At 48.4% G+C, this 25,121-nt stretch overlaps 1 protein-coding gene across 2 annotated transcripts in view; it reads left to right on the top strand.

Moving 5' to 3' along the window:
- Positions 1-24,218, top strand: part of AQR (aquarius intron-binding spliceosomal factor) — a 396,399-nt gene extending 372,181 nt beyond the window's left edge. For both annotated transcript variants that reach the window (XM_085627198.1, XM_085627199.1), the window contains exons 34-35: positions 12,199-12,312; positions 23,368-24,218. In XM_085627198.1, coding sequence (XP_085483324.1) covers positions 12,199-12,312; positions 23,368-23,760 — 507 coding nt within the window. In that variant the 3' untranslated portion in view covers positions 23,761-24,218. The remainder of the gene's footprint in view (positions 1-12,198; positions 12,313-23,367) is intronic.
- Positions 24,219-25,121: the final 903 nt, after the last annotated feature.

Genomic DNA, 25,121 nt, shown 5'->3' with positions numbered 1-25,121 from the left:
ACTCCGATGGCACCGTGAGAATTGCTTCTATTACTATCGCGGTTGTAAAAGAGACGGACAGCACATCTCTATAGTGAAACACTAATAATAATGAAAAAAAATGCAAAAAACTGAACTACAAGATAAAGCCTACCCTTAAAGTATAGGGAATGGGCTCCATCAGCAACGTGGAGTTGGCAGAAAGAGAGACTGATAAAGGGAAACAGAAAGGTATATCGTGGACATTGGTATCTGTCAAGATGTCAAAAGAAACAGAGCGCATGAGCTCACCTCTTCGTTATAAGTGAATACTCACAAGTGCTCCTTCGCCCCTTGATGTGGAAACCTACCCCTCCTCCGTACAGCGCTGGAATGGATGAGGGAAGATGTAAGGACGTGCTACTTAAGTATGTTCCTCATAAGTGCTGAGTTCCGGGTTGGGGCGGTCCCGGGGCGCTGAAAAGTGATGTCATGACGTTGCGTGTTTAGTTGTCCTGGTGATTTTGGGAATATTATCACGCTACTCGATGACGTGGTGGCGTAATGTGAGTTATTGCCATGGTAGTCATGAGAGTTACTTGGTGCCGGGGAATGACGTTGTGGCAATAAACAATCCGTTGTTATGGTAGTCGGGGCTCGTGTACGACGCGAAAAAATGTAAACGCGTTCGCAAAGATTCCGATTGTCTCTGGCATCAACTCTGTACTAGAACCACTAAGCAAGTTCTGCGATTTTTACCTACGCCCTTTAGTGAGTCAGACTCCTACCTATCTGAGAGATACTACAGAGGTTCTGAATCTTATTGAACTCTTTCCTGATGCAGACAAAATAGACTTCCTAGTGACCATGGACGTGGAAGCCCTTTACACGAACATACCACAGGACGCCACATTGGAAGTACTAGAGGACACCCTCCAGAACATCAAACCATGGCCCTTCATAACTCCCATTCCGTTTATCTGCGACTGTGCTTCCCTGGCTCTAAAAGAAAATTTCTTCGCCTTTAAATCGCAACTATTCCATCAAATACAAGGCACGAGCATGGGAAGCACATTCGCGCCGAGTCTGGCATGCCTTTACATGGCCCATTTTGAAGAACGACACATTCTAGGAGATAACAACCCCTTTAAGGAACACATTCTTCTATGGCGTCGTTACATAGACGATGTTATCTTATTTTGGCGCGGGAATGAAGACCAATGCATTGAATTCTGCAATTGGGTCAATACTCTTAACCCTTATTTAAAATTCACTAGCACAAGATCACGTCAAGAAATCCCCTTTTTGGACCTCCTCATCTCATTGGAGAATGGTTGTCTTCACACCACTAATTACAAGAAGCCGACAGACAGGAACAATCTCCTGATCTACGACAGCCACCACCCCAGGGCACTCAGAAACAATCTTCCGGTTGGCCAATTCTTGCGTCTCCGGAGGAATTGCGACACTATCAAGGAGTTTGAGATACAGTCTGATCTTCTCAGAAGCAATTTGGCAAAACGACATTACCCCAATAACATTATTCGTCAAGCTCAAAAAAGAGCCAGAAACAGCCCCAGGGCAGCTCTCCTCGAGATAAAAGAGAAATCTGAATTAGAAACTATGACATGTGTCACCACATTTACTCCCAGCTCCAACAGTGTACAGAGGGTGATCAAGAAATATTGGCCAATATTGAATTCAGGTTCATTTGAACCAGGCCCGCCACCTCTCTTTGCATTCAAACGCACGCAGAATTTAAGAGACCACCTGGTACATACTAGGCCAAAACTACAACCCACACATCAATCCACACTCTGGTCCTTACCACCAGTAGTAGGCCATTACCCGTGCGGCTCCTGTTCAACATGTGCAGAGACCACGATTTCAAAAGAAATCGACTTGGGCCTAACTACTCCTTGGCGCCAAACCAGACACACGAATTGTAACACGACTAACTGTGTTTACACTATAGTCTGCCCATGTAACAAGAGGTACGTGGGTATGACCACAAGAGCAGTTAAAATTCGCATGGGGGAGCACAAAAGCACCATAAGACGAGGCAAAACTAACACAAAATTATTGACACACTTTGCAGAACAAGGACACACAGCGAATAGTTTAAGATGGACCATCATTGTCTCCAACCCTCACTGGACAAAACACACTCTGTTCAGACAGGAACAACGATGGGTCCACAGATTGAGATGCGACACCAGGGGCTTGAATGACGAAATTCCATGGGTTGAGTTAACGTGACACCCTATTTTCAACATTGAATTTGTCCATACAGATAACAATTAGATGGTAGCTTGACCAATGTAACATCATATCCCTATCCGGGACTTCTCCTTAATCCCATCCTGTGCATTAAACATGATACACACTCTAAGGCACGAAAAAACTAGAAAGACGATAAGATACTTGCTGCAATACAAACGCAACTGTCTAAAGTAATTTATACACGCAATGTACTTGCGCAACTCTCCGACGCCGGATCACCACCACGGCTTCAGTGCTTCTGAGGACATACACCTTAGAGACATTTTCTCTCATGAAACTCTCTTCACACCTTTTTTTCATTGCCAAAAACTTTATTGATGTCTCTTGGTGAATGCAAGACCGAATCTTTACGAACGCGTTTACATTTTTTCGCGTCGTACACGCCCCCGACTACCATAACAACGGATTGTTTATTGCCACAACGTCATTCCCCGGCACCAAGTAACTATCATGATTACCATGGCAATAACTCACATTACGCCACCACGTCATCGATCAGCGTGATAATATTCCCAAAATCACCATGACAACTAAACACGCAACGTCATGACATCTCTTTTCAGCGCCCCGGGACCGCCCCAACCCGGAACACAGCACTTATGAGGAACATACTTAAGTAGCACGTCCTTACATCTTCCCTCATCCATTCCAGCGCTGTACGGAGGAGGGGTAGGTTTCCACATCCTGGGCGAAGGAGCACTTGTGAGTATTCACTTATAACGAAGAGGTGAGCTCATGCGCTCTGTTTCTTTTGACATCTTGACAGATACCAATGTCCACGATATACCTTTCTGTTTCCCTTTATCAGTCTCTCTTTCTGCCAACTCCACGTTGCTGATGGAGCCCATTCCCTATACTTTAAGGGTAGGCTTTATCTTGTAGTTCAGTTTTTTGCATTTTTTTCATTATTATTAGTGTTCCACTATAGAGATTTACTGTCCGTCTCTTTTACAACCGCGATAGTAATAGAAGCAATTCTCACGGTGCCATCGGAGTTTTTCTCTTTACACAGGCTGCTGGATAACTTATGTATGGCACTCGAGTACTGCAAAACTTGCACCCCACTATAGCGGTTTCTTGCACGATGTTGGAGAATTTTCTAACACTAGTTCATCATACCTGCATGTAATCATTAGAAGCATGGTTTGAATATATACTACTTGTGCTGGTTTACATTGTAATCACAACATACAATGTATAATGATTACCAGATGCTATGTTTCATTATTTATCATTTATTGTTTTCCCTCTCCTCTGTCCATGTGTGTGTCTCTTTTGTTCTTCTACCTTGCCAGGTTGGGTAAAGGTTTCCAAATAATAAGGAGTACCTACCAGCGCGAGGACGCTGTATCCCCTTACTATTAAGGTACCACAGGTTTACAGCACAGCATCTTATTGAAACCTGTTTCGAATATTCACATTTGTTTCACTCACTTTTTATTTTGGTCCTGACGAAGCGCATTGGGATCCCTTAAGGACCCACCCTGAAGCGCGAAACATGTTGACCCCCCATCAGTAGGATTTCCACTCACTATCCTGAGAGCAGCAGTTATTTTCACATCTGCCCTCTCTATTTTTTCTCAAAGAGGAGCTCCAGGATTATTAATTTTAACTTCTGCTAGGTAGAGCCGTGAATAAAGGTCTTGGACTCTACCCAGTAATTTTTAACGCACCACCCACCTCCCTTTAGATAGGCCCACACACCCCCATGCACAACTGCGGCATCTCCAACCAAAAGATCTCCGACAAAGAGCCCTCTTGCGGGGCCCGTGGGGGACTGCAGCGCCACCCCCACGAGGAGAACGCCCTATGATGAAGCAGGACACTCGAAAGGGTGTGTGAGGGCACTATATTTAAAAGGAGAAATTCCCCACACTCTATCCTACCCGACCACACCTTGAGAGCACACACAATCTTCTTAGCCGTATCTTTAGGAACAGTTACCCTCTCAATATATATACGTGATTCTTAGGGAGCACGGGTACTGGACCTATTTTCTAATTATGCTCCCGGTCCCCCCCTCTTTATGTAGTATGATAGAATTACTTCAAACAAAATGTATTCCCCCCCCCCCCCCCCTTTTTTTTTTTTTGCAGGAAGGCCCCTGCTGGATACCTTAACATACTAATGAATACAGTGTGGCACTTTGAGCTTCTTGACTGGGGCATTATTTGTAGGCAACAACTGATTGTTAACTCCACAAATCTGAAAGAGAGTTATAGATTCCTTCCCTTAGAATTACCCCCAGGCTTCAGACTGGATCTGGAAAGTTTTTAGTCAGCAGTACCCCTGCGCATCGAAAGGTGGCGTCGATTGGCTCTGCGTTTGTCGTGGTCGCCGGAATGATGTCACGGTAGCTACTTAGACGCCGCCCTTGCGCACTGTCAGTTCTGTTCTTTCTTTTTCCGCGCCACCCAGTGCAGATCCGGAGAGAGCATTCTCTCCAGTCACTTTTTGACTGACTTTTTGGCAACTTTTTGGCGACACCGTTTTTGTGTCTTCGACTCCTGGTGCACCTCAGGGCTGCCTGGTTTCAAGGCTTGCGGCTTCTGCAGCCGGCTGATGTTGTTGACGTGTCCGCACCACATGTGCCTGTTTGGCCTGAAGCGCGACCATGATCCCAAGTCGTGCTCCGACTGCCATGAATCCGCAGTCTTTTCTGGAGCGGTCCCAAAAGCTTCTCGAGGCCCGGCAGTCGGCTCTGCGCTGTTCGACGTCCCGGTCACGTGTGAGGTTGAGGGACCAGTCGCGGAGCTACCACCACCAGTCCTCTTAAAAGTCTTCGCTCCTCAGGTAAGTCAAAGCACAAGAAGAAGTCGAAGAAGCAACGTCGCTCTTCGACTTAAACCCGTCGGTCGGCTCACGTGACGAGGGATGCGGGTGGTGCCCCTCCCGTGGCTCCCTGTGCAGAGCCCGAAGGGTCGACTCCAAGTTTCCCTCCCTTACCGGCACCCAGAGCGACCCCTGCCCAGTTTCGGAATTTCTACGAAGCGATGCATGCCATCTTTGGGCAGCCTGACGCCGCTAGTGTGCCTTCGGGCCCCGTGGACACAGCTGGGGGCCCTGGGCCTTCGATGCCTGCGCTTTGGTACTGGTGCCACAGGGTCCCCTTGTATTCAGGCCTGGATCCGGATCGGCACCGGTTTACCTCTTAACACCTCTTCTGGAGCCGATTCCACCAGCACCATGTCCGCAGCCGACGCTGGTTGTGTCCCCAGCTGTCGTCGACCCCGGCCTCCACCTCGATGTAGACACAGAACCGGACCGACGCCGGATCCGGCACGACAGGTACTTTTGTCCCCCTGTTCTACCCTGCTTCTTTTCGGCCAGATTGGCAACCAGAAGATGGTGAGGAGGACTAGGAGGGGACTGGTGACCCTTTGACAGACCCGTTGGAATATGATCTGGACTGGAGAGAGGAACTGGGGGAAGCCAGTGGTCTGGATAGCTCCCCAGATCTTTGCATGTTGTCTCCTCCTACCGTGGCTAAGGAGGAGGTAGCGTCTTGCGCTGTAGTGTTGCGTAGGGCGGCCGAGGCTCTCAACCTCGAGCTACCTACGGTGGCAGTCCAGACTAACCTCCTTGGCAGAGGTGCTTCAGCCAGCAGTGAGCTCTTTGGAGCCCCTGCTGCCGTTCAATGAAGCCCTAACCGACATCCTTTTGGGCATCTGGTCCAGGTTCAACACAGGGGCTCCTGTGAATAGGATGATTGCCCCACGCCACCGCCTGGCCTCGGGTGACCCCACTTTTCTTTCACCCCACCCCTGAGAGCTTGGTGGTCCAAACCTCCACATCCAAAGGCGCATTCCCTAACGCACCACCTGATAGGGACTCCAAAAAGCTGGACCATCTTGGGAAGAAGTTTTCTTCCTCCAGCTTGGGACTGTGGTCGGTAAACACCGCATGTCTGTTGGGCCGTTATACTCACTCTGTGTGGGATACGGTGGCACAGGTGTTGCCCCAGTGCCCAGAGGAGGCCCGGGCTGTGCTCTCCTGGGCAGTTGCCGAGGGGATGGACGCAGCGCAGTTTACCATCGCTGTAGACTGGACACCGCTGACTCACTAGGTAGGACGATTTCCATGTCGGTAGCCCTTCGACGCTACGCCTGGCTGAGATCGACTGGCTTTTCTGGGGCTGTCTAAGCTACCCTTATGGACATGCCCTTTAATGGAAGTCGCCTGTTCGGCAACAAGGCAGACAGCGCACTGGAACGCTTCAAGGACTCACGGGCTACAGCCAAGTCCTTGGGCCTCTCCACCACTCGCCCTGCGCAGTCTGCCTTTCGCCCCTTTTGTCGCTACGGAAGGGGTGCCCCACCACGTTCCTCCCAGGGCCACAGGCTAGCGCAAGCTGTTCAAACCCTGCGCGGCCACGTACGTGGGGGCCAGCGAGCGGGCCAGTCCACCACCGCCCTCTCTGCAGCAGCCTCCAAACCCTCCTAGTCCGACCTTCCAGGGCCACCAATCGCCAGTGGGCGGCATGATTCGCCATCACCTCCCCCACTGGCGCACCATCATGTCGGACAGGTGGGTTTTGCAGATAGTCCGAAGGGGCTACTCCCTCCCCTTCGAGACTTCCCCCCAGCCACGCCACCTCAGTACTATTGCATGTCAGAGGATCATCTGGGCCTTCTCCAACAGGAAGTTACTGCTCTAATGGCCAAGGGAGCCATCGAGCGAGTTCCTGCCCCAGAAGGAGGTTGTGGTTGCTACTCCCACTACTTTCCGGTGCCCAAGAAGGACAAAGGCCTGCATCCTATCTTGGATCTCAGGAACGTCAACCGTTTCCTCTAGAAGGAGAAGTACAAAATGTTGACGTTAGCTCAGGTCATGTCTGCCCTCGACCCTGGAGACTGGATGGTAGCATTGGACTTGCAAGACGCCTATTTTCACATCCCTATCCTGCCGGCCCACCGACGCTACTTGCGGTTCACGGTAGGCCACAAGCATTTTCAGTTTACTGTGCTCCCCTTTGGCCTTACCAGCGCACCTCAGGTGGTCACGAAGGTGATGGAGGTGGTCGCAGCTCATCTGCGCAGATCAGGGGTTCCAGTCTTCCCCTATCTCGACGACTGGCTGTTGAAGGCGGGCTCGCCCCAGGCTGTCGTCTCACACCTCCAGACTACAGCCGATCTCCTGCATTCGCTGGGGTTCTCCATCAACATGCCGAAGTCGCACCTGGCTCCCTCTCAGAAGCTCCTCTTCATCGGAGCGGTTCTGGACACGGCGCAGTTTCGGGGTTATCCTCCTGAACAGCGAGTCCGGAATATTCGGGCTATGATTCCGATCTTTCAGCCTCTATCCCCTATTTCGGTCAGGATGACCCTCCGACCACTGGGTCTAACGGCCTCCTGCGTCCTGCTGTTGGATCATGCCAGATGGCATATGCAGGCTCTGCAGTGGGACCTGAAGTTCCAGTGGGCACAACATCAGGGGAACCTGTCTGATTACGTCCAGATCTCGAAGGGCACTGCACTCATGGCATACATGGATGAAGAAAAACTGTTATATTTGGCAAGCTTGGCCAAATATAAACGTATGCTATGGGAAGCCAAGCAAAAGCACTATGCCTCCCAGGTTTTAGCGGCAAAAAATGCTACAAAAGAGATTTTCTCCACCATTAATAAGCTTTCCTCAGTAAAACCGGCCTCTGTGCCAGCTAGTACAGAGCTTTGTGAAAAAATAGCATCATTTTTTCTGACCAAAGTTAACACTATCTTCACTAGTCTCAGTGACCCAACTGCGAGGTTTCAGGAGGGCGAGACTGAGACCTGTGGAATTCCACCACCAGTTATCCTTAAGGAGTTTAGGCATCTCACCCTTCAGGACACCTTGGAGCTAATAGCCAAAGTTAACTCCGGGTCTCCATTGGACCGCTGCCCTCTGAAAATCATCAAACTGGTGCCAGTACCGATTGCCACCCACCTCACTTTAATCTTCAACGGCATGTTTGATGGAGGGATATTTCCATTAGTCTGGAAAAAGGCTTCCATCCTCCCCCTGTTGAAAAAACCTAGTTTGGATCCCTCTGATCCAAATAATTTCCGGCCTATCTCTCGTCTCCCATTTCCGGCTAAACTAATTGAAAGGGCGTTAAACCAACAACTCACAGCCTTTGTGAGGAACACCTCACTATTGGATCCTTCTCAGCACGGATTTCGGGAACGACACAGCACCGAATCCGCTCTGATCGTGGCTACGGATCAGATCAGGTCCACGGTGGATCAGGGAGGCAGAGCAGCCTTGATCCTTCTGGATCTATCTGCTGCTTTCGACACGGTCCATCACGGTTTGTTGATGGACCAACTTAGGAAAAGTGGAATTCAGCAAAAGGCATGGGACCTACTAAACTCCTTTCTTTCTGATCGGAGTCAAATAGTATCCTTGGAAATCTTTTCTTCCCGACCTTTTTCGCTGCCCTGCGGGGTCCCACAGGGATCCTCGCTGAGTCCCACACTGTTCAACATTTACGTCTCCTCCCTTGCGCCCATTATCAGAAACCACGGTTTTAGCGTTACCTCCTATGCGGATGATACGCAAATTGTCGTCTCTCTGCTACCCGGCCACGAACTAGGGATGGACCAGAACTTTCAGTCCTGTATGTCCGAAATGGCTCAATGGATGGCAAGTAACTGCCTCAGGTTACATTCCAACAAAACCGAGGTTATGTTATTTGGTAACAACCCTAGTTTCTGGACTCCAGCATGGTGGCCGCAGGAACTGGGGGATCTTCCCACTCCGGTAAATAAAGTAAAGAATCTTGGGATGGTAGTGGACGCCAAGCTATCCATGGCTCTACAGGTGAAGGCGGTAGCGTCTAAAACCGGCTACATCCTGAGAATGTTGAAAAAGATTTTGTTCCTTCTTCCTCAGGAGCATCAACAGACTGTTGTAGTGGCCCTGATAACATCTAGATTGGACTACTGCAACAGTCTATACCTCAACATTCAGGAAGGCCTGTTACATAGATTGCAGCTTCTGCAGAATGCCGCTGCTAGACTCTTAACTGGCCTCCCCAAATTCTCTCCCATATCAAAGGCCATTCGAGACCTACACTGGCTTCCTATTAAGTGTAGGGTCCAGTTTAAGTCCCTTTGTTTGGTCTTTAAGGCCCTACATGGAGTAGGCACAGACTTCCTTATCAAGAGTTTCAAAAGGTATGTCCCGGCCCGACATCTCCGTTCTTCTCATGCCAGTCTGATTACGGTCCCTCTTATAAGAAAAGCTAGTTGGGGAGGCCGCAGCTTTTCATACGGTGCAGCCAAGCTGTGGAACGGTCTGCCACTTCACTTGCGATGCATGGAAAACTTACTTCAATTTAGGAAAGCGCTGAAGACTTGGTTGTTTGTTAAATAATTCAGTTTTTTTGGTCTAGGGAGTAATGGACAGCGCCAGGACACCTATTTGGTAATCGCGCGCTATACAAATTACAATAACATAACATAACTCCAATTGGAGTGGTGGCTATCGAACCAGGATTGGGTCGATGGTAGATCTCTCTCACTTCCCCAACCAGAGTTCACAGTGGTGACCGATGCAGCACATCTGGGATGGGGCGGCCACATGGGGGAGGCGGAGATTCGAGGCCTCTGGTCTCCGGCGGAATCCGGGCTCCACCTCAACATTCTGGAGCTTCGGGCGATTCGTCTTGCGCTCAAAGCATTCCTTCACTCTGTCCGAGGAAGAGTACTGCAGGTGTTCACGGACAAAACCACCACCATGGGGTAGTGCAACAAACAAGGTGGGGTGGGGTCGTGGACTCTATGTCAAGAGGCCCTCCGCCTCTGGACATGGCTGGAACATCAGGGCATATCCCTGGTGGTTCAACACCTGGCAGGTTTGCTGACCGCCAGGGTGGACGAACTCAGCCGCAGGTGCATGATGGATCACGAATGGCGTCTTCACTCTGATGTGGTGCAAGGTCTCTTTCAACAGTGGGGAGAGCCTTGGTTAGATCTATTCGCCCCCGAAGAGAACGCACAATGTCAGTAATTCTGCGCGTTGGAATTCCCAACGCGGCACTCGCTCGGCGGCGCTTTTCGGCGCGAGTGGAGTTGCGGTCTTCTATACGCCTTTCTGCCTATACCACGTCTGTCCAGAGTGCTGAAGAAGATCAGGCGCAACCGGGCCCAAGTTATTCTTGTGGCTCTTTATTGGGCACAAAGAGTCTGGTATACCGAGCTATTACACATGGCCATCGATCCTACTGCCTCTTCAGGAGGATCTTCTGTCGCAGCAGCAGGGGACGGTCCTCCACCTGAACCTGCCCATCCTCCACCTCCTTGCGTGGAGATTGAGCGGCAACAGTTGACAGCTTTTAACCTTCCTCCCGAAGTCTGTGATGTTATCTTTGCAGCCAGGCGTCCCTCTAATAAGACGGTATACGCTTGCAGACGTAACAAATTTGTGGCATGGTGCACAGCAAAGTTGTGGATCCCCTTTCTGCCCGTCTTTCTAAGGTTCTTTTGTTCCTCCTTTCTTTGGCCCAGCAGGGCTCTGCTCCGGGTACTCTAAAGGGCTACCTTTCGGCCATTTCAGCCTTTTTCAGGCTTCCTGACCAGCCTTCTCTTTTCAAGTCCCCTGTTGTAAATCACTTTCTGAAGGGCATTACTCATCTTTTTCCTACTGTTCCCTTCAAAATGCCCCAGTGGGACTTGAACTTGGTTCTTACGTATCTTATGTGCGCTCCTTTTGAGCAGCTACATAACTGTCCTCTCAGGCTTCTGACTTTAAAAACTGCCTTTCTGGTGGCCATCACCTCTACGCTCAGGGTGAGTGAGCTCCAAGCTCTTTCTTCTAAACCTCCTTTTCTGGCTGTTCATCCGGACAAGGTTGTCCTTCGAACTCGTCCTTCCTTCCTTCCCAAAGTGGTTACTTCTTTCCACATTGGACAGACCATCACTTTGCCCATCTTCTCTCCGCATATTTCAAAAGAGAGGCTCCACTGTCTGGATCCAAAACGTGCGCTTTCATTTTATTTGGATCGCACAAAGCAATTCCGGGTGGATGACTAGCTCTTTGTGGGCTACGTTGGCACCAAAAAAGGTCGGACCGTGCGCAAACTGACCATTTCTAGAAGGGTTGTTTGGTGCATCAAAGCTTGCTATTCCTTGCCCATTACACCAGGGCGATGGCAGCTACCACTGCTTTGGGACGTGAAGTCCCCCTTAATGACATCTGTCAGCAGCTATGTGGGCATCTCTGTACACGTTCACTAAACATTACTGCCTGGACAGCAAAGTCCAGAGAGACGGCTTCTTTGGTCGTTCTGTTCTCCAGGACTTTCTGGTGTGAACTTAATTTGCAGACCCACCTCCGGGGTTGGTATTGCTAGGGTATCTATTCTAAGGTAAGGAATCTATAACTAATTGTCACTTTCAGATGAACAAGTTACTTACCTTCGGTAACAATACATCTGTAAGAGACATAGATTAGTTAGATTCCTTACCGCCCGACCCATCCTCCCCGTTCTGCGAACTGATTTCTAGGATTAAGGACTACCTTTCAGGGTCCTAGTGGTCAGTGTCTTGCATGGCTCTGCGCTTCTGGCGTGGAAAGTTGTGTACAGAACTGGCGTCAGAGCGCAAGGGCCGCGTACAAGTAGCTACCGCGACGTCATCCCGGCGACCATGACGCCAACGACTAACACGAAGCCGACCGACGCCATCTTTTGACGCGCAGGGGTACTGCTGACGGATCCAGTCTGTGACGCCAGGGGGTAATTCTAAGGTAAGGAATCTATAACTAATCTATGTCTCTTACAGATATATTGTTACCGGAGGTAAGTAACTTGTTCTATAATTCCTACCTAAAATTATTGCTTTGTTCATGTCCTTTACGTATGAAATAGCTGGAAATTTATGAAACTGGATTGTGTTTTCAGGTAATCTGAATGTGAAGGTTTGTCATGTTATATAATGTTATTATCCCCCACAATGTGGTGTTTGTGTTTTTTAGAATGGAGAGATGCCACCTTATCCTGCTCAAGTGATAAAGAACATGCCAGAAATGGCCAACTATGTCTACAATATGTACATGCACATGATCCAGACCACACAGCGGTACCGTCAGGTGAGCAGATCTTAGAAGATGCACACTGCACGTTCAAACAGTACTAGTCATGCCATCTTACATATAGTTGTTTTTTTCCTATAGTGTGAAAATAGTAATGCCTACTAACAGTAGTTGGTACCAGAAATGTTATTGCTGCATGTCGTGGGCCTGGTTTACGTTCATTTTAGTTTGTGTCTTCATCAAACACATGCTTTGTATAGTCTATCCGCGCTCACTGGGATTATGCCACTCTTGTGTTTTTTAGTGACTGTCTAGATGACCATCAATGCGCTCTAGTTTGTCATTGTTTGTAAAACATGTTTCTCTCCTTCCTGCATGCTCCTTGTACATGCTGCTTTCAAGTACTGGCCACAAAAGGCTTCTCTCAACTCTACAGTCAAATTAGAATCTATTTTGAGAGATTGCTTCCCTGATTATTCTTTTTTACCCACACATTTTTCTGAGGATTTCTATGAATGGTTAAGGAAGAACCACTTACTCACAGCATGTGATCCTCCGGTGCATGCGAGCTGCTTTTGGTCCCACTATTAGCACACCCCAACCTGCTCTAAGGCTAACCCTAAAGCTATCTCCCAGTACCATGGTACCAATCGAATCACCAGTCTCTGTCAGTCACTAAGTCCTGTCAATGCATTCTACCAAACCATTTAACTATGTGCTGTGCACCACCAAAGTTGCTGCAATAAAGCCATTTTTTGTCAAAATTATATTGTTCGATAAATAATTAAAAAAACATGACTTGTGAAAGACCATGAAAGTTATTAAGGACTGAAATCATCAAAGAAGACAAGATGCACCTAAACACAGGCTTGAGTGCCGGTTCATAAGCTAAAGACGAAGACGTGATGTAGAAACGTGTGGCAGTGGGAATTAAAAAATTGGCAGATGTTCTGTCCACCATGCTCTTAGTACTTGTGCTTCTTAATGAGGAGGGGAGCGGAGAGTGCTTGGTTTCCACTAGGAGAGTGCACTGAGCCTGCTGACCAGACCTCAGTGCCAGTACTACGACTCCAATACCTGTATGTTACATTGGCTATACCCAATCGGCATAAGCTCACTTACCAGAAAGTCCGTAGTATATGGTACCCAGAGTCTGTGAGTTAGAGAGTCACCCCAGGGATTGCAGCACTGGTTGTGCCACCCTGGATGTGACAAAGGTAAAACAAGTCTTCCAGTCTGCCACTACAGACTGGAAGAGCAGTTTCAAACTGCTAGCCGGACTTTGCCATTTTAAGTCATGGCAAAGTCAAATGTCCCCCTGAAACATGTGTAAGTCACCACTATGGCAGGCGTACAGAGCCGTAAGGCAAGGTGCAGTATATTCCATGGGCAGAACATGTATTTTTTGAATTCTGACATAAAAAAAATGTGAATCTGTTGTTTTTATGGTGGAAAGATTAAGGGGTATATGTATGAAAGTTTGATTTTGCAATTTTCAAATAGCGAATTTTAGAGAATCGCTAAACGAGATGTATGTAGGATTTGCAAAAAGATTTGAGAATCCTACATATTCCTTAATTGCGAATCGCAAAGTGCGATTAGCAATTTAAGAAACCCTCCCCATTCATTCCTATGGGCCTAGAGGCCCATTGGAATGAATGGGAAGACATTCTCAATTTGCAATTAGCAATTAAAAAATCGCAAATTGAGAATGCAATTTCAAGGTTGCAAGGGTGTCAAAAGGACACCCTGTTGCACCCCTGAAATAAGCATGGGAGCACATGTGGTGCACATACATGCCCCATGTATGTGCGCCACATTGCACTTTGAAAAATGCAAAAAAATGCATTTTTCAAAGAAATCGCAAATTACCACCAACTTGAAGTTGGTGGTAATTTTTGATTCCTTAAGGCCAAATTGCACTTTTTCTGTGCTTCTTACATTGCATTTAAAGCCCAATTGCGATTGCAAACGCCGAAATTCTGCGAATTTTGGCATTTGCGATCGCAATTTGGAATTACTCATATGGCCCTTTGTCGCCCTGTTAGCAAGTTCAGGATTACACGCAGACCCCTCAGCTGTACTAACTCCTTAACAGTGCTACTAAAGTTGATACTCCTAGGTATCAATCGACTTATTGCATTAAACCCAACTTGGTTCTCAAATCGAAATGAATGTAACTAGTGACAGTGTGCAACTTTCTGCCTTGCTGCGAGTGGGCAGAATAGTGCATCTTGGGATAGCCAAATGCCAGACTTCCCAGGAAGTGGTAATCAGGAGGAAGGGAACCTAGTAGCCCATTATCTACCAACCCCATCCTATTCTGAGCGCATTTTATGACCATAAATAGGGAACCCCTGGCACCCATATCACATCTGGACTGGAAGAAAGGACCGAAGGACTGCCCTGCTGTACCGTGGAACCATCAAAGAGAGGCTGCATCAACATGAATTGCACCAGCTGAACCTGGTGGCTAGCAAAGCAGAGGGGGCTGTGCCTGCTGTATCCTTTTCGTGGAGAGGTCGCCTCCAGAGCCCAGCCAAAGCAAAGACTCCAAGGGTCAGTTTGCTGACCTCCTGTTCACAGCACTGGGCCACAACAGCAGACAAGTGTGCTGGGGCAAGTTAGTATCCTAGAATCTTCAGGTCACCGCCATGCAGCATCAGAGGCCAGGACCCAACGATAAAAATTGCACCCAAAGTTCGCTGAGCCTGGGAGAGTCGTCAGAGTGCAGCTTGGTCTCCCAGAAGCTGAGTTATTGTCCAGAGAAGGATTTGGCTGCAACCGCGATACCAGGTGACTGGTAGCCCAGTGGTGTCTGGACTTTTACCAGCATCGAGAGGACTTCGAGGAACATAGACCCTGTGACCAGGACTACCATACACCGTTCATGGACCGAGGAATAGCTGCAGGAAGATCCCCATCGATCGCATCGCATCGCATCCTTGAGCAACTTCAGCATCTTTTATCCCTTTCATCAGGACTACTTCCATAGGAAACCACTGCAATGGATATAAGTGCCTGGAACTGACTGAGGTAACTGTTTCAGAGGATCTTGCTGGTCTCCCTGAATGGCTGCCTACTAGAGTTGGTTGCCCAAAGTGACTGGAATACAACTAGCCTAACTTTTTAGTAAAAAGGTTTCTGTGTCAGATTTGGTGAATTTGCAAATGCTTGTTCGCGATTTAGTGAAATGCTATGATTTATTATGCCTTGTAAATTCTAAATCTCTGGAACCCTCTGATGGATCTTTTTCGCTGTGATGTCTAAAAATACGTTTTAAATTTGTAAATTGGTGGCGGATTTCCTTGATGTCTCGTCAATGTATTCTTCAATTGTTTTGGTGTTGTTAAATACTTTGCACTTGTTCCTATGTGTCAGTCCTGCTGCTCAGAGCCACAGCTGCTCAGGGTCAAGCTAAAGGTTTGTCATCTACTGGTCCTAAAGGGGTTGGTAAGTGTATTACACGGTGAGGTCGTACAACCACACCATATAATACGCCGCAGTTCCTCACATATTTCCTACAATTCCTCCCTACATGGAGTCAAAATGCATGAAGAGATTTGCCAAGTGTTTATTTTCCTCCGTAAGCCTTGCTTTCCGGTCTTTGAATGCTAATCACCTGCATTGTGGGACAGAATGGTGTATATATTACCAGCTGTCCTGGTTTACAAAAGGCCAACCCTGCAATCCCTCATTACAGAGTCAGTAAAGTGCAAAGTACTCCATTCGCTCTGACCTGCATACGACTGACAGTCTGAGTGGGGAAGTTGGGACCAATGTGGTGACTTGTCGCCAAGCCTGGATTCACTCAATGGGATCTCGAACAATCTCTAATAGATATGCCTTTTGACGGCTGTAGGCTGTTGATAGCTAGGGCTGACTCTGCCTTTGGAAGATTTAAGGTGTGCAAAGCCTGCTCATGCTCTAGGTTTAGCTCCGCCTGTTCGGCAGTTTCCCCCGAGGACTCAACCCATTTGAGGCCTTGTTACGGGATATCAGCAGAAGCAGAGCCAGTATGTGCCTCAGCAGCACCAAACCTTCCCACCCAGCCAAGGGGGCCATAGAAAGGGTGCCAGCATTAGAGATCAGGCCTTGAACTCTGGATGCCAGTGCTGGATTTATTACAAAATGCACTCAGAGGGCATTTTAGAGATGCCCCCTGAAAAACGATCAACTCTCTAGAGTACAGCTGACTCGTATGCACCAGCCTGCCACAATCAGACATGTTCCTGACCTCCTAAGGTGGAAGCCCTTGTGCTCTTGTGGGTCAGGAACAAAGCCTACTTTGAGTGGAGGTGCTTCTCACCACCCCCCAAGCAGGGACAGCATTCAGGGCTGTGAGCCTCAAAAGCTTCATGCCCTTTGTTATGTTAGCAAGGGCCTCCCCAGCTAGTGGAGGTGTCTGTCGCCTTGAACAAGCCCCACTTTTAAGTCGGTGGGAAAATTAGTAAGCAGGAGAAGTATGTCCCCTCTCAGCCAGGACCTCCCCTTTGGTATCCCTAGCTGAAGTGACTCCTTCCTTTGAAAATCCTCCATTGTGATTGAAGGATTTTAGCAAATAGGATTAGGGGATGCCACCTCCCTAAAGAGAGGGGGGGGGACATACAAAGGGTATAGTCACCCTAAAGGTAAGTAGCCCATTGGCTTCTACCTGCCTGTACGTGAAACACCCTTAAATTTAGCATTTAGGGGCATCCCTGAACCTTGACCCTCAGATTCCTGCGCCCTAAGAAGAAGGACAAAGAAAGCGCTGTGCAGCCAAGCCTGAGGACAACTGCTGATTTGGGCCCAGCCTTACTGGCTTGTCTCCTGATTAAAGTCTCTGCAAAAAAGATTACACTTGTCCTGCACTTCAACAAAGACCAGGTATCCTGAGGACAGCAGCTCTGTCCACAAGAAACCCACTCTAAGGACTCCAGATCGAACCGAAACACCTGCCCACTCTGCACCCGATGCCCACTGCCCGAGTCTGAGTAACCTACCTGTCGATTGAAGTCTCCCCAGCGATCCTGACCTCGAAACCACCAGTGGCTGACCTCTTCTAGTATCCACAAAGACGCCTGCAGCCTCATCTCGAAGGGTCCCCCTGACTGTGACCGGCTCCGGTAAACCAGATCTAATGTCCAAAGGCACCCCTGCATCCTCAGCTCTCCCGACTTTGGGGAGCCCAGCCGATGGTGCCCAGGCATCCACCGACACCTCTACGTACCTGCCCAACTGTTGGTCTCCGTCATCCAGCCTCCTGGTCTGAGCCTGCAGTCTCTTTGTGCGACCGAGATCCCCAATTTACTTGCATTGGGTGCCTGATGCTGATTTGCACCCTGCATCCGGCTGCCCCTGTGCCATTGGTGGTGTATGGTCGGTGCTGCCTTGGGCCCCCGCCCCCGTTATTGCCTAAACCCCGAGGCCTATGCACTGAAACCGCGGGTACCTAACTGCATCCAGCACCTCTGTGGGTGCCCCCAGTCTACATCGACTAACATTGGGCTCAGTGACCTCTGCACCTGGCTGCTCCAGTGCCGCTGGCGGTGCAGTATCTACCTTGACCTGACCCTTGCTCAGTGTTGTTCTAGAACCCCGAAGACTGGATGTCTAAGTCGAGTACTTACCTGTAAATGTGCATAACTGTTTTCCTCCCATAGGATTGCCTTGCAGTTCTTGATATTTGCACTAAGTGTCTATCTTTTACATTGCGAAGTTACTGCTACTGTTGATTGACACCACAAGGTATTTTCAGTATCAATGTAAAGTATTCTTATTGCTTTTGCAAACACATTCCTATTGCACCTGAAATGTATTACTATTTTAAATTGGTTCTTACCTGCAACTGAGTTTCTCTTGGTTCTAAAATAAAAGTAACAGTCATATTTTTATACAAAACAATTGGTCTTTGATTCAGTCTTTGAGTGTGTGTAATCATTTCTTGCCGGAGTGTGTACTACACATGCTTAACACAGCCCTCTGATAAGCCTAACTGCACTACCATAAAAGAGTGTAAGGTATTCTCTACGGCGAACACCCATTACAACACTGGCATTACTACGCATGCCTTTACGTCACATGCGTTACAATGCAGGCGACGTTACAACGCGTACACATTGCGTCGCGTCCCATTAAATCGCATGCGCTTTTAAAACGCATGTGCTTTTAAATCGCATGTGGTATAATGGACGCGAGGCGGAGCACCGGGACAGAGGCGGACTAGACGACCTGAGGGGAGAGAGGTAAGGGGGATTGTGCTTAGAGTGTAGTTTAGGGCTTAGGGAAGAATCTGATAGAGCCGTCTAGCTGCAGATTCCTTAACTCAGAATATCCCCAGGTGTCAGACTGGATCGGGAAAACTTATCCTGCAGTAGCACCTCTGAGCGCCGCCCTGACGTTGTCCCCGGACATGACATCAATGGAGCTATATATGCCCCTCCCGGCGCGCTGACGTCAGTTTTCTTCTTTTCCGCGTTCGAACGCGGATCCTGGGAAACCAGCAGTTCCTTGGCCTGGTTTTTGGGCCCTCTCGACACCGTGTGTGTTGGGGGGTGGAACAGTGGGCAATGCCTTCCGGCTTTAAGGCTTGTGAAGCCTGTGCACGTCAGATGTCTGGCACTGACCCGCACCTCATATGTATGTGGTGCCTCGGCATGCATCACGACTCCAAGGACTTTGATGCATGCCAACGAATGAAGCCAAAGTCCTTGAGGGAGCGGCGCATGAAGTTGCTGGCCGCATGGCTGTCTGGTCCAGCTCCCTCCTGTCGCCGCTCTTCTTTTCTGGATCGGGCTCGTTCCCGAGGTCGCTCCTGCGACCGCCGTGTGACACCAGGTAAGCGTAAGCACAGACGTCGCTTACGGAGATCTTCTTCTACCCATGCTGCTACCGGTCATTCCTCTCGTAGTGAGCCGGTTAAAGGCGTACAGCGTCCTCCGTATCCACCCTTTCCGGGTGTTGGGGCAACACGTGCCCAAATGGAGGCCTATTCTAAGGCACTCCAGGCTTGTTTTCAGTCGCCCCCTCTCCCTGGTGCGTCTTCGGGCCCCACAGAGGTAGCAGGCACTGTGGCTGGGTCATCGTCTGCGGACGTTTCCCTGGCACCCGCTGTGTGCGTCTACTCCGGTTCCGGAGCTAAAGCGACGCTGACAAGCCAGAGCCCACAGCACGGCCCTCCCTGTCGTTCAGTGCATAGCCCTGTAGGGCTCCCTGCGCCGACGTATAAGGCGGCGCTGGTGACGCCGACCTCGGCGCCAGGTACTGCCACAGGTTCGACTTCGGCACCTTCTACTCTCTCTAGGGAGGTTGTCGGTGTCCTGGTGACTCCACAACTGCGCCGTTCGACGTCGGTTCCAGCGTCGAGCCGGCTTCCCTTGGTGGATGATCCCCCTCGACTCCTCGGGCTGCTGTACGTCTCCCGCGCGGCGTCCGTTAATGCCGGTCCTCCCATCTACGCCTCCCCCTGTGGATCCTGGGGCTTCCCTGGACTCTGCTGATCACTGGGCCAGGGTGCAAGTTCCTTGTGTAGCCTGGCCTTCCGGTCAGTCTCCGCCACTCCTCATGTCCGGTGGTAGACTTAGCCTTCAACCGTCTCCTACTGACCATTTGTTATCTCCTACTCGGATGCCACTGAGTCTAGTGCTGCCTTCGTGTGAGCTATTCAGAGGCGGCTGCTGTGCTTGGCCTACAACCCCCTATGGTGCCTATACTTTCTGATCCTTTATTGGATCTGCTCCATTTGGAGCCGGTTGAGGTAGAACCTTTGCTGCCCTTCGGGGACTCGCTCTTTGACACCCTGCGTGGCACTTGTTCCAGACCCTCTTCGAGTGACCAGGTTAATCGGGCTATTGGTCGTCGACACTGCCCGGCGCCATGTGATCCTCTTTGTCTGTCTCTTCACCCGCCTGCTCAAGGGCTAGTTGTTCAGGCATCTTTTGATTTGCACTCTTCACACTCTTTATCATTGTTACCTCCTACGAGAGAGTCTCGGTGGCTGGATGATTGTGGCCGCAGGCTTTTCGCCTCCGCAAGCGCAGGCCTCTGGGCTTTAAATACAGCCTGTGTGTTTGCACGTGCATCTGCCGCTCTTTGGGACTCAGTTGCTCACCTTCTCCCCTCTATTCCAGAAGGGTCACGTACGGAATTGCTTTGCATTCTTCTGCATGGAAGATGCATGGTGCAATTTTCACTTCGATCGTTCCTGGACGCAACTGACTCTATGGGACGGGTGCTGGCTCGCACTGTGGCTTTACGTCTCCATGCTTGGCTGCGCGACAGTCGCTTCCCTGATCATATTCGGGATGCCCTCAGGGATCTTCCGTTCAATGGAGTGGATCTTTTTGACCGCCATGCAGATTCAACGGTCTCCCGTATTCTGTCCGGCCTGCGGTAACTTTGGTGGCCGTGTTCTCGGCGTTATTTTCCGGGACCCGCACTGATGCCCAGGTTGGGTTTTGGGGCTGGTTACTGTTCACAGCTGGTTAGTCATTTCTCCGTTTGTTCGGCGGAGCCGGTTGGCTGCTTCCTTTCTTTTCAGTCCTCTGACTGTGTGCTTACTCAAGAGGACACCCATACTGATTTGCCTTACCCTATGTGGGGTATTTGCTGACATTCGGTTCAATCGTTGTCTTGGTACGCTCCTATGGAGCCTGAGCAGCAGTCCTGCTCGAAGTCCCTTGTCTCATCCTCTTATAACTTGCCTTATTGCAAGTTGGGTTAGTCTGTCTGTATGGCATCTGGATCTGGAGTGGGTCCCGTGCCGTGTACTATCTATCTCGCACGTCTGGTGCACTGCCTGGTTGTGGCGGTTCTTTTGCAAACTGCACCCTGTTTGCTGCTATGCGGCCTGTTTCTTATTGCTGCTATGCGGCCTGCTTCTTGTTGTTCCTTTTTGATGCACCTGCACCTTCTGGTCCTCCAAGCTACTGGGTTGGCAGAGGTTGTCTGTCTTACATGGGGCCGTTTATACTATAGCAGTGTCCTTAATCCTTGCTTTTTCCATATGGGGATTTCCAAGCTTTGCTTGTGGTTCATGCTGTACACTCTCCGAGGGGTGTCTTTTCCACCTTCAGTTCGGGGACCTTTACCTCTGACCTTACTTTTGCCAGGGTTGTGCCTCGTTTTTCTCCCACTCTGTCTTGCAGGGGACACTTGTTGGGCCACGTTTTCATTGTTTCAACGTTTTCCCTCCTGCTCTGGCTCACCTCGGTGCTCTTACCCGACAGGTTCGTGCAGGCTCTCTCCTTCATACAGTGTCCGTGGGGTCTGCCCCGGTCAACTTCTTCCACCATTTCCTAAAGTGTCCGGCTCCCTGGTGCCCTTTTTAGGCTGCTGGCCTCTTGCAGTTTGGTGCCTCTGGGCTGCTCTGCTACCCTGTACGAAGTCCTTGCGTCCTTCGTATGGATCCAGAGTCCACACAACGTGCTTGGGTTCCTTCCTGTCTTCGCTCTGGTTGGTGAAGCCCCACTGCTTGTACTCTGCCTTCACATACTATGGCACCTTCGCCTGGTCATGGCGTGTCTTCTACCTGGTCATGGTGTGTCTTCTACCTTCCGTGCTACCAGCATCTTGCGCCATAAATTGGCATTTTGCCACTTATGTCGCTCCTGTCTTACTGGTGGCAGTTTCCACTGAGCTACTTTTCGCAGTTGTGCTCTTTGACTGGTATGCAAGGTCTTAGTCTTACCGGCTGCCGTCTCTCACGGCTTGGCTGCCATCTGCATCTACAAAACTCGCTATATCTGGGATATGGTTTCTTCTCCATGCTGGCGCTTTCTGGGTGAGGGGCAACCTATTGCCTCTGCTGTGCCACGTGCAGTTGTGGGTACAAGTTCCTCAGTGTTCTTTCACACTGTTTCCTTGGACGACCTGTACTTGTTTACGCTTTTTTCGCCACTTCAGATTCTGGATTCTTGCCTTTGCCTCCCACTGCTTCTGCTCCCTTTGGCGCGTCATGCTCTGGTGGTTGCCTGCGCTCTGTCCTCCTTACGGTGTTAAGTCACCTTATGGACCCCTACAGCAAAATGTTGAATATCCCAGCATTGCCAAAGGTGCCTTCAAGAACTGAATAAGAAAAGGCAGTGTAGAGGCACAGTCCTTGCATTCATTTTGAACTAGGAAGGCGCTCTGTAGCCCAGGTCAGTGAAGCATTCTGTTCCTAAGATGCAATTCTGAGGAGCTACTTAGGGGGCCAAAGATGGGTATTGTTCTCGAGTTCCTGGCTTTGAGGTTTAAAACCTATTTTATGTTTTGACATTGATCTCATGCTTTGGAATCAGGGTGAGGATGCACAAGATGACATTGAAATTCGATTGATTAATATCTGTCCAGCTGGTAAGTTGATGATCTGCATTCCTCCACTGTCCACTGATAAGTTGGACTGCCTAAGATTTTTTAAAAGATGCCCGATCAGTCACTCTGCACAAAGAATTTGAAGGTCACCACACAAACCTTTATCTGTGACACTGGGAATATCCTTGTGTTTTTTTCCCTGGCATTGAATTTTGCTCTTTGAGACCAAATAACATCTCTGTGAGAAGCCTAAGCCTTAGTCTATTAGAGCAATATTACTGCTGTGAAAATATTTAAGGTCACCACATCAAATTATGATGACAACCTTGCGCAAATTTCAATATAGAATCTAGGGCCAATGCGCAGCTAAGGAAATCTGTCTTTGAAAGTAAGAGAGTAAATATGCCACTTACAGGTTTTGTCTATTCCTTTCAAAGCTTGTGAAACCAACGATCCCAAGCTGGAAAAGAAAATAAACCTCTATTTTCTGACAATACTACTTCAGACTTGTCTTCAATCTAGATTCACTTCTATCCTACCTGTCCACATGTTCCAACTGTACAGTCATTACACCTTCCGCTTCAAAATGGACAATAAAATAGTTTAATCTGTGAAGGGGTTTTGAAAAAACTCTTGAAAGGACCACTAGGTCCAGAGATAGTAAGTCAGATAGAACTAATTCCACTTCAGCAAATTAATGAGTAATCTGAGCATGTGAATCAAAAATACTCATCTTGGACTCCTTTTGTTACAGGTAGGTAACTGTATTTCATTTTGGCAAAATGGCAAGTTACTGGTTTTAATTCTAATAATTATTTGTTGTTTTCTCTTTTTTAGCAAGTACTCTTGCCACCACCAGAGCTAGTAGAAGAAACGGATCCACCTTTGACTCAAGATCCAGAAATTGATGCAGAACTGCCCACAAGTGAGCAACTGCTGACTAGTTCTGAGCCCCCTAGTCTTGAAGCGGAGCCTGTGGCCAAGTCCTCCATGAATCTGGAAGCAGTGGTGGTAACTGAAACCCCCACAAGTGTGGAAACCACAATCACTGCAGTGTCTGCCTCTTGTAATGAACAAGAAGTGAAGGCTGCACAACAAGTGGCGCCGGCGGAGGCCTCTGAGCCAGTCGAAAAAGAGGTTTCAGAAATGGAGCATCAAAAAATGCCTGAGCACCCAGGTAGAGACAGTGACAGTGAAGACAGTGACTCTGATGATGAGACTGAGAACTAATGTGAATAATTCAACCATGGATTCTTGTCCTGATAAACTCAGCAAACTATGGAGGGACAGAGTCCACGCATCAGATAGGACATCAAGTCCCCAGTGACCTGGATAGTCCTATTATGACTTGCCGAATGTTCGTCTTTCCTTTCACTGAGCATTTTCAGCCAGTGCCTTTGTGGGAGTGGGTGATCAGAGAGCATGCAATTTAGTTGGTTGAATGTGTACATGTAAAAACTATACTTGTAGATCTAATCCACACGTGCAGCCTTTGTATCCAAGACAAAGGCGTTATGAGGACTGCAGGCGGGCCAAGCTAACCACCGATTGCAAATGGATTGTTGGGTGAGGATATCCTTGACTGTATATTCCATCAGTGGTAGTCTTGTTGTAGCGCATTTTCCATCGCTGGAATTGGCAGCGCTTCAGTTTAGTCTCCGAACTACCAATAAAGTTTTTATTTTATATCTGAAAGTGTAAAGTGTGGTTTTAGCCATATGGAATTGGCTATTTTTGGATCATTACTCTGCCACTTCTCGAACTATGTCTTACTAGCCGTTATTTGCAGTAGCAATTTAAGTTTGATATTTGTCTTTCTCAGTTGTGGCCATTGTTCTTCTAGATGTGTGTCTTCGGATACATATGTTACTATTGATTAGGCAAAGGTCAAAGGTGACTCCATCATGAAAAATATCAAAAGACAGTGAATGTTGTAATATTGAGTATTGAGGTCCAAAGGTTTGTCTAAAATGAGTTTAATTCTACACCAGGGGCATTTGAATGTTGAGCTTCAAATAATTATGCTTTTGGATTTCTGGCAGCATTCACATACTGTGACTATTTTTATATTTATTCTTTCATCATAGTAGCGAACAACTGCTTCTGAGTTGAGAAATGTATCTTTAAAAAAATGAAATGACACATTTTCATGAAGGTAATTTTATTGCTGTTATGAAGTGTGTTCGTCCATGTTATGACTTAAATTATATAGCATAACTCAGTCTTGAGTTGAGACCTGAACCTAACCAAAAATAGTTAACAAAACATTCATAAACAGAACTATTAAGACTTCCTATGCGTTAAACTTCAATCTTAGTGGGCTTATTTTAATTCTTTGTTCTACTGTTGCACCAGTAACACCGCTAACAAAGGTTCTGACCTATCTATGGGTATCATCTGTTCTCCAGTATTGAATCTTTCATAGATTTACATACTTGAATCTTTGCTGTTGTTGAGGTGGAAGTCCTGTGGTAATTACAGCTAGCAGTAAAAAACCAAGCATCTCACAGTGAAGCCCATAGCAGTGACATTGTTAACCAATCCACATTGTTTTAGGAAAGAACAGTGTCCGACCAATCAAAGAAGAGTTC

This window comes from Triturus cristatus, chromosome 9, assembly GCF_964204655.1.
Source record: "Triturus cristatus chromosome 9, aTriCri1.1, whole genome shotgun sequence".
Classification (NCBI taxonomy): domain Eukaryota; kingdom Metazoa; phylum Chordata; class Amphibia; order Caudata; family Salamandridae; genus Triturus; species Triturus cristatus.
This window is presented reverse-complemented; position numbering and strand designations above follow the sequence as displayed.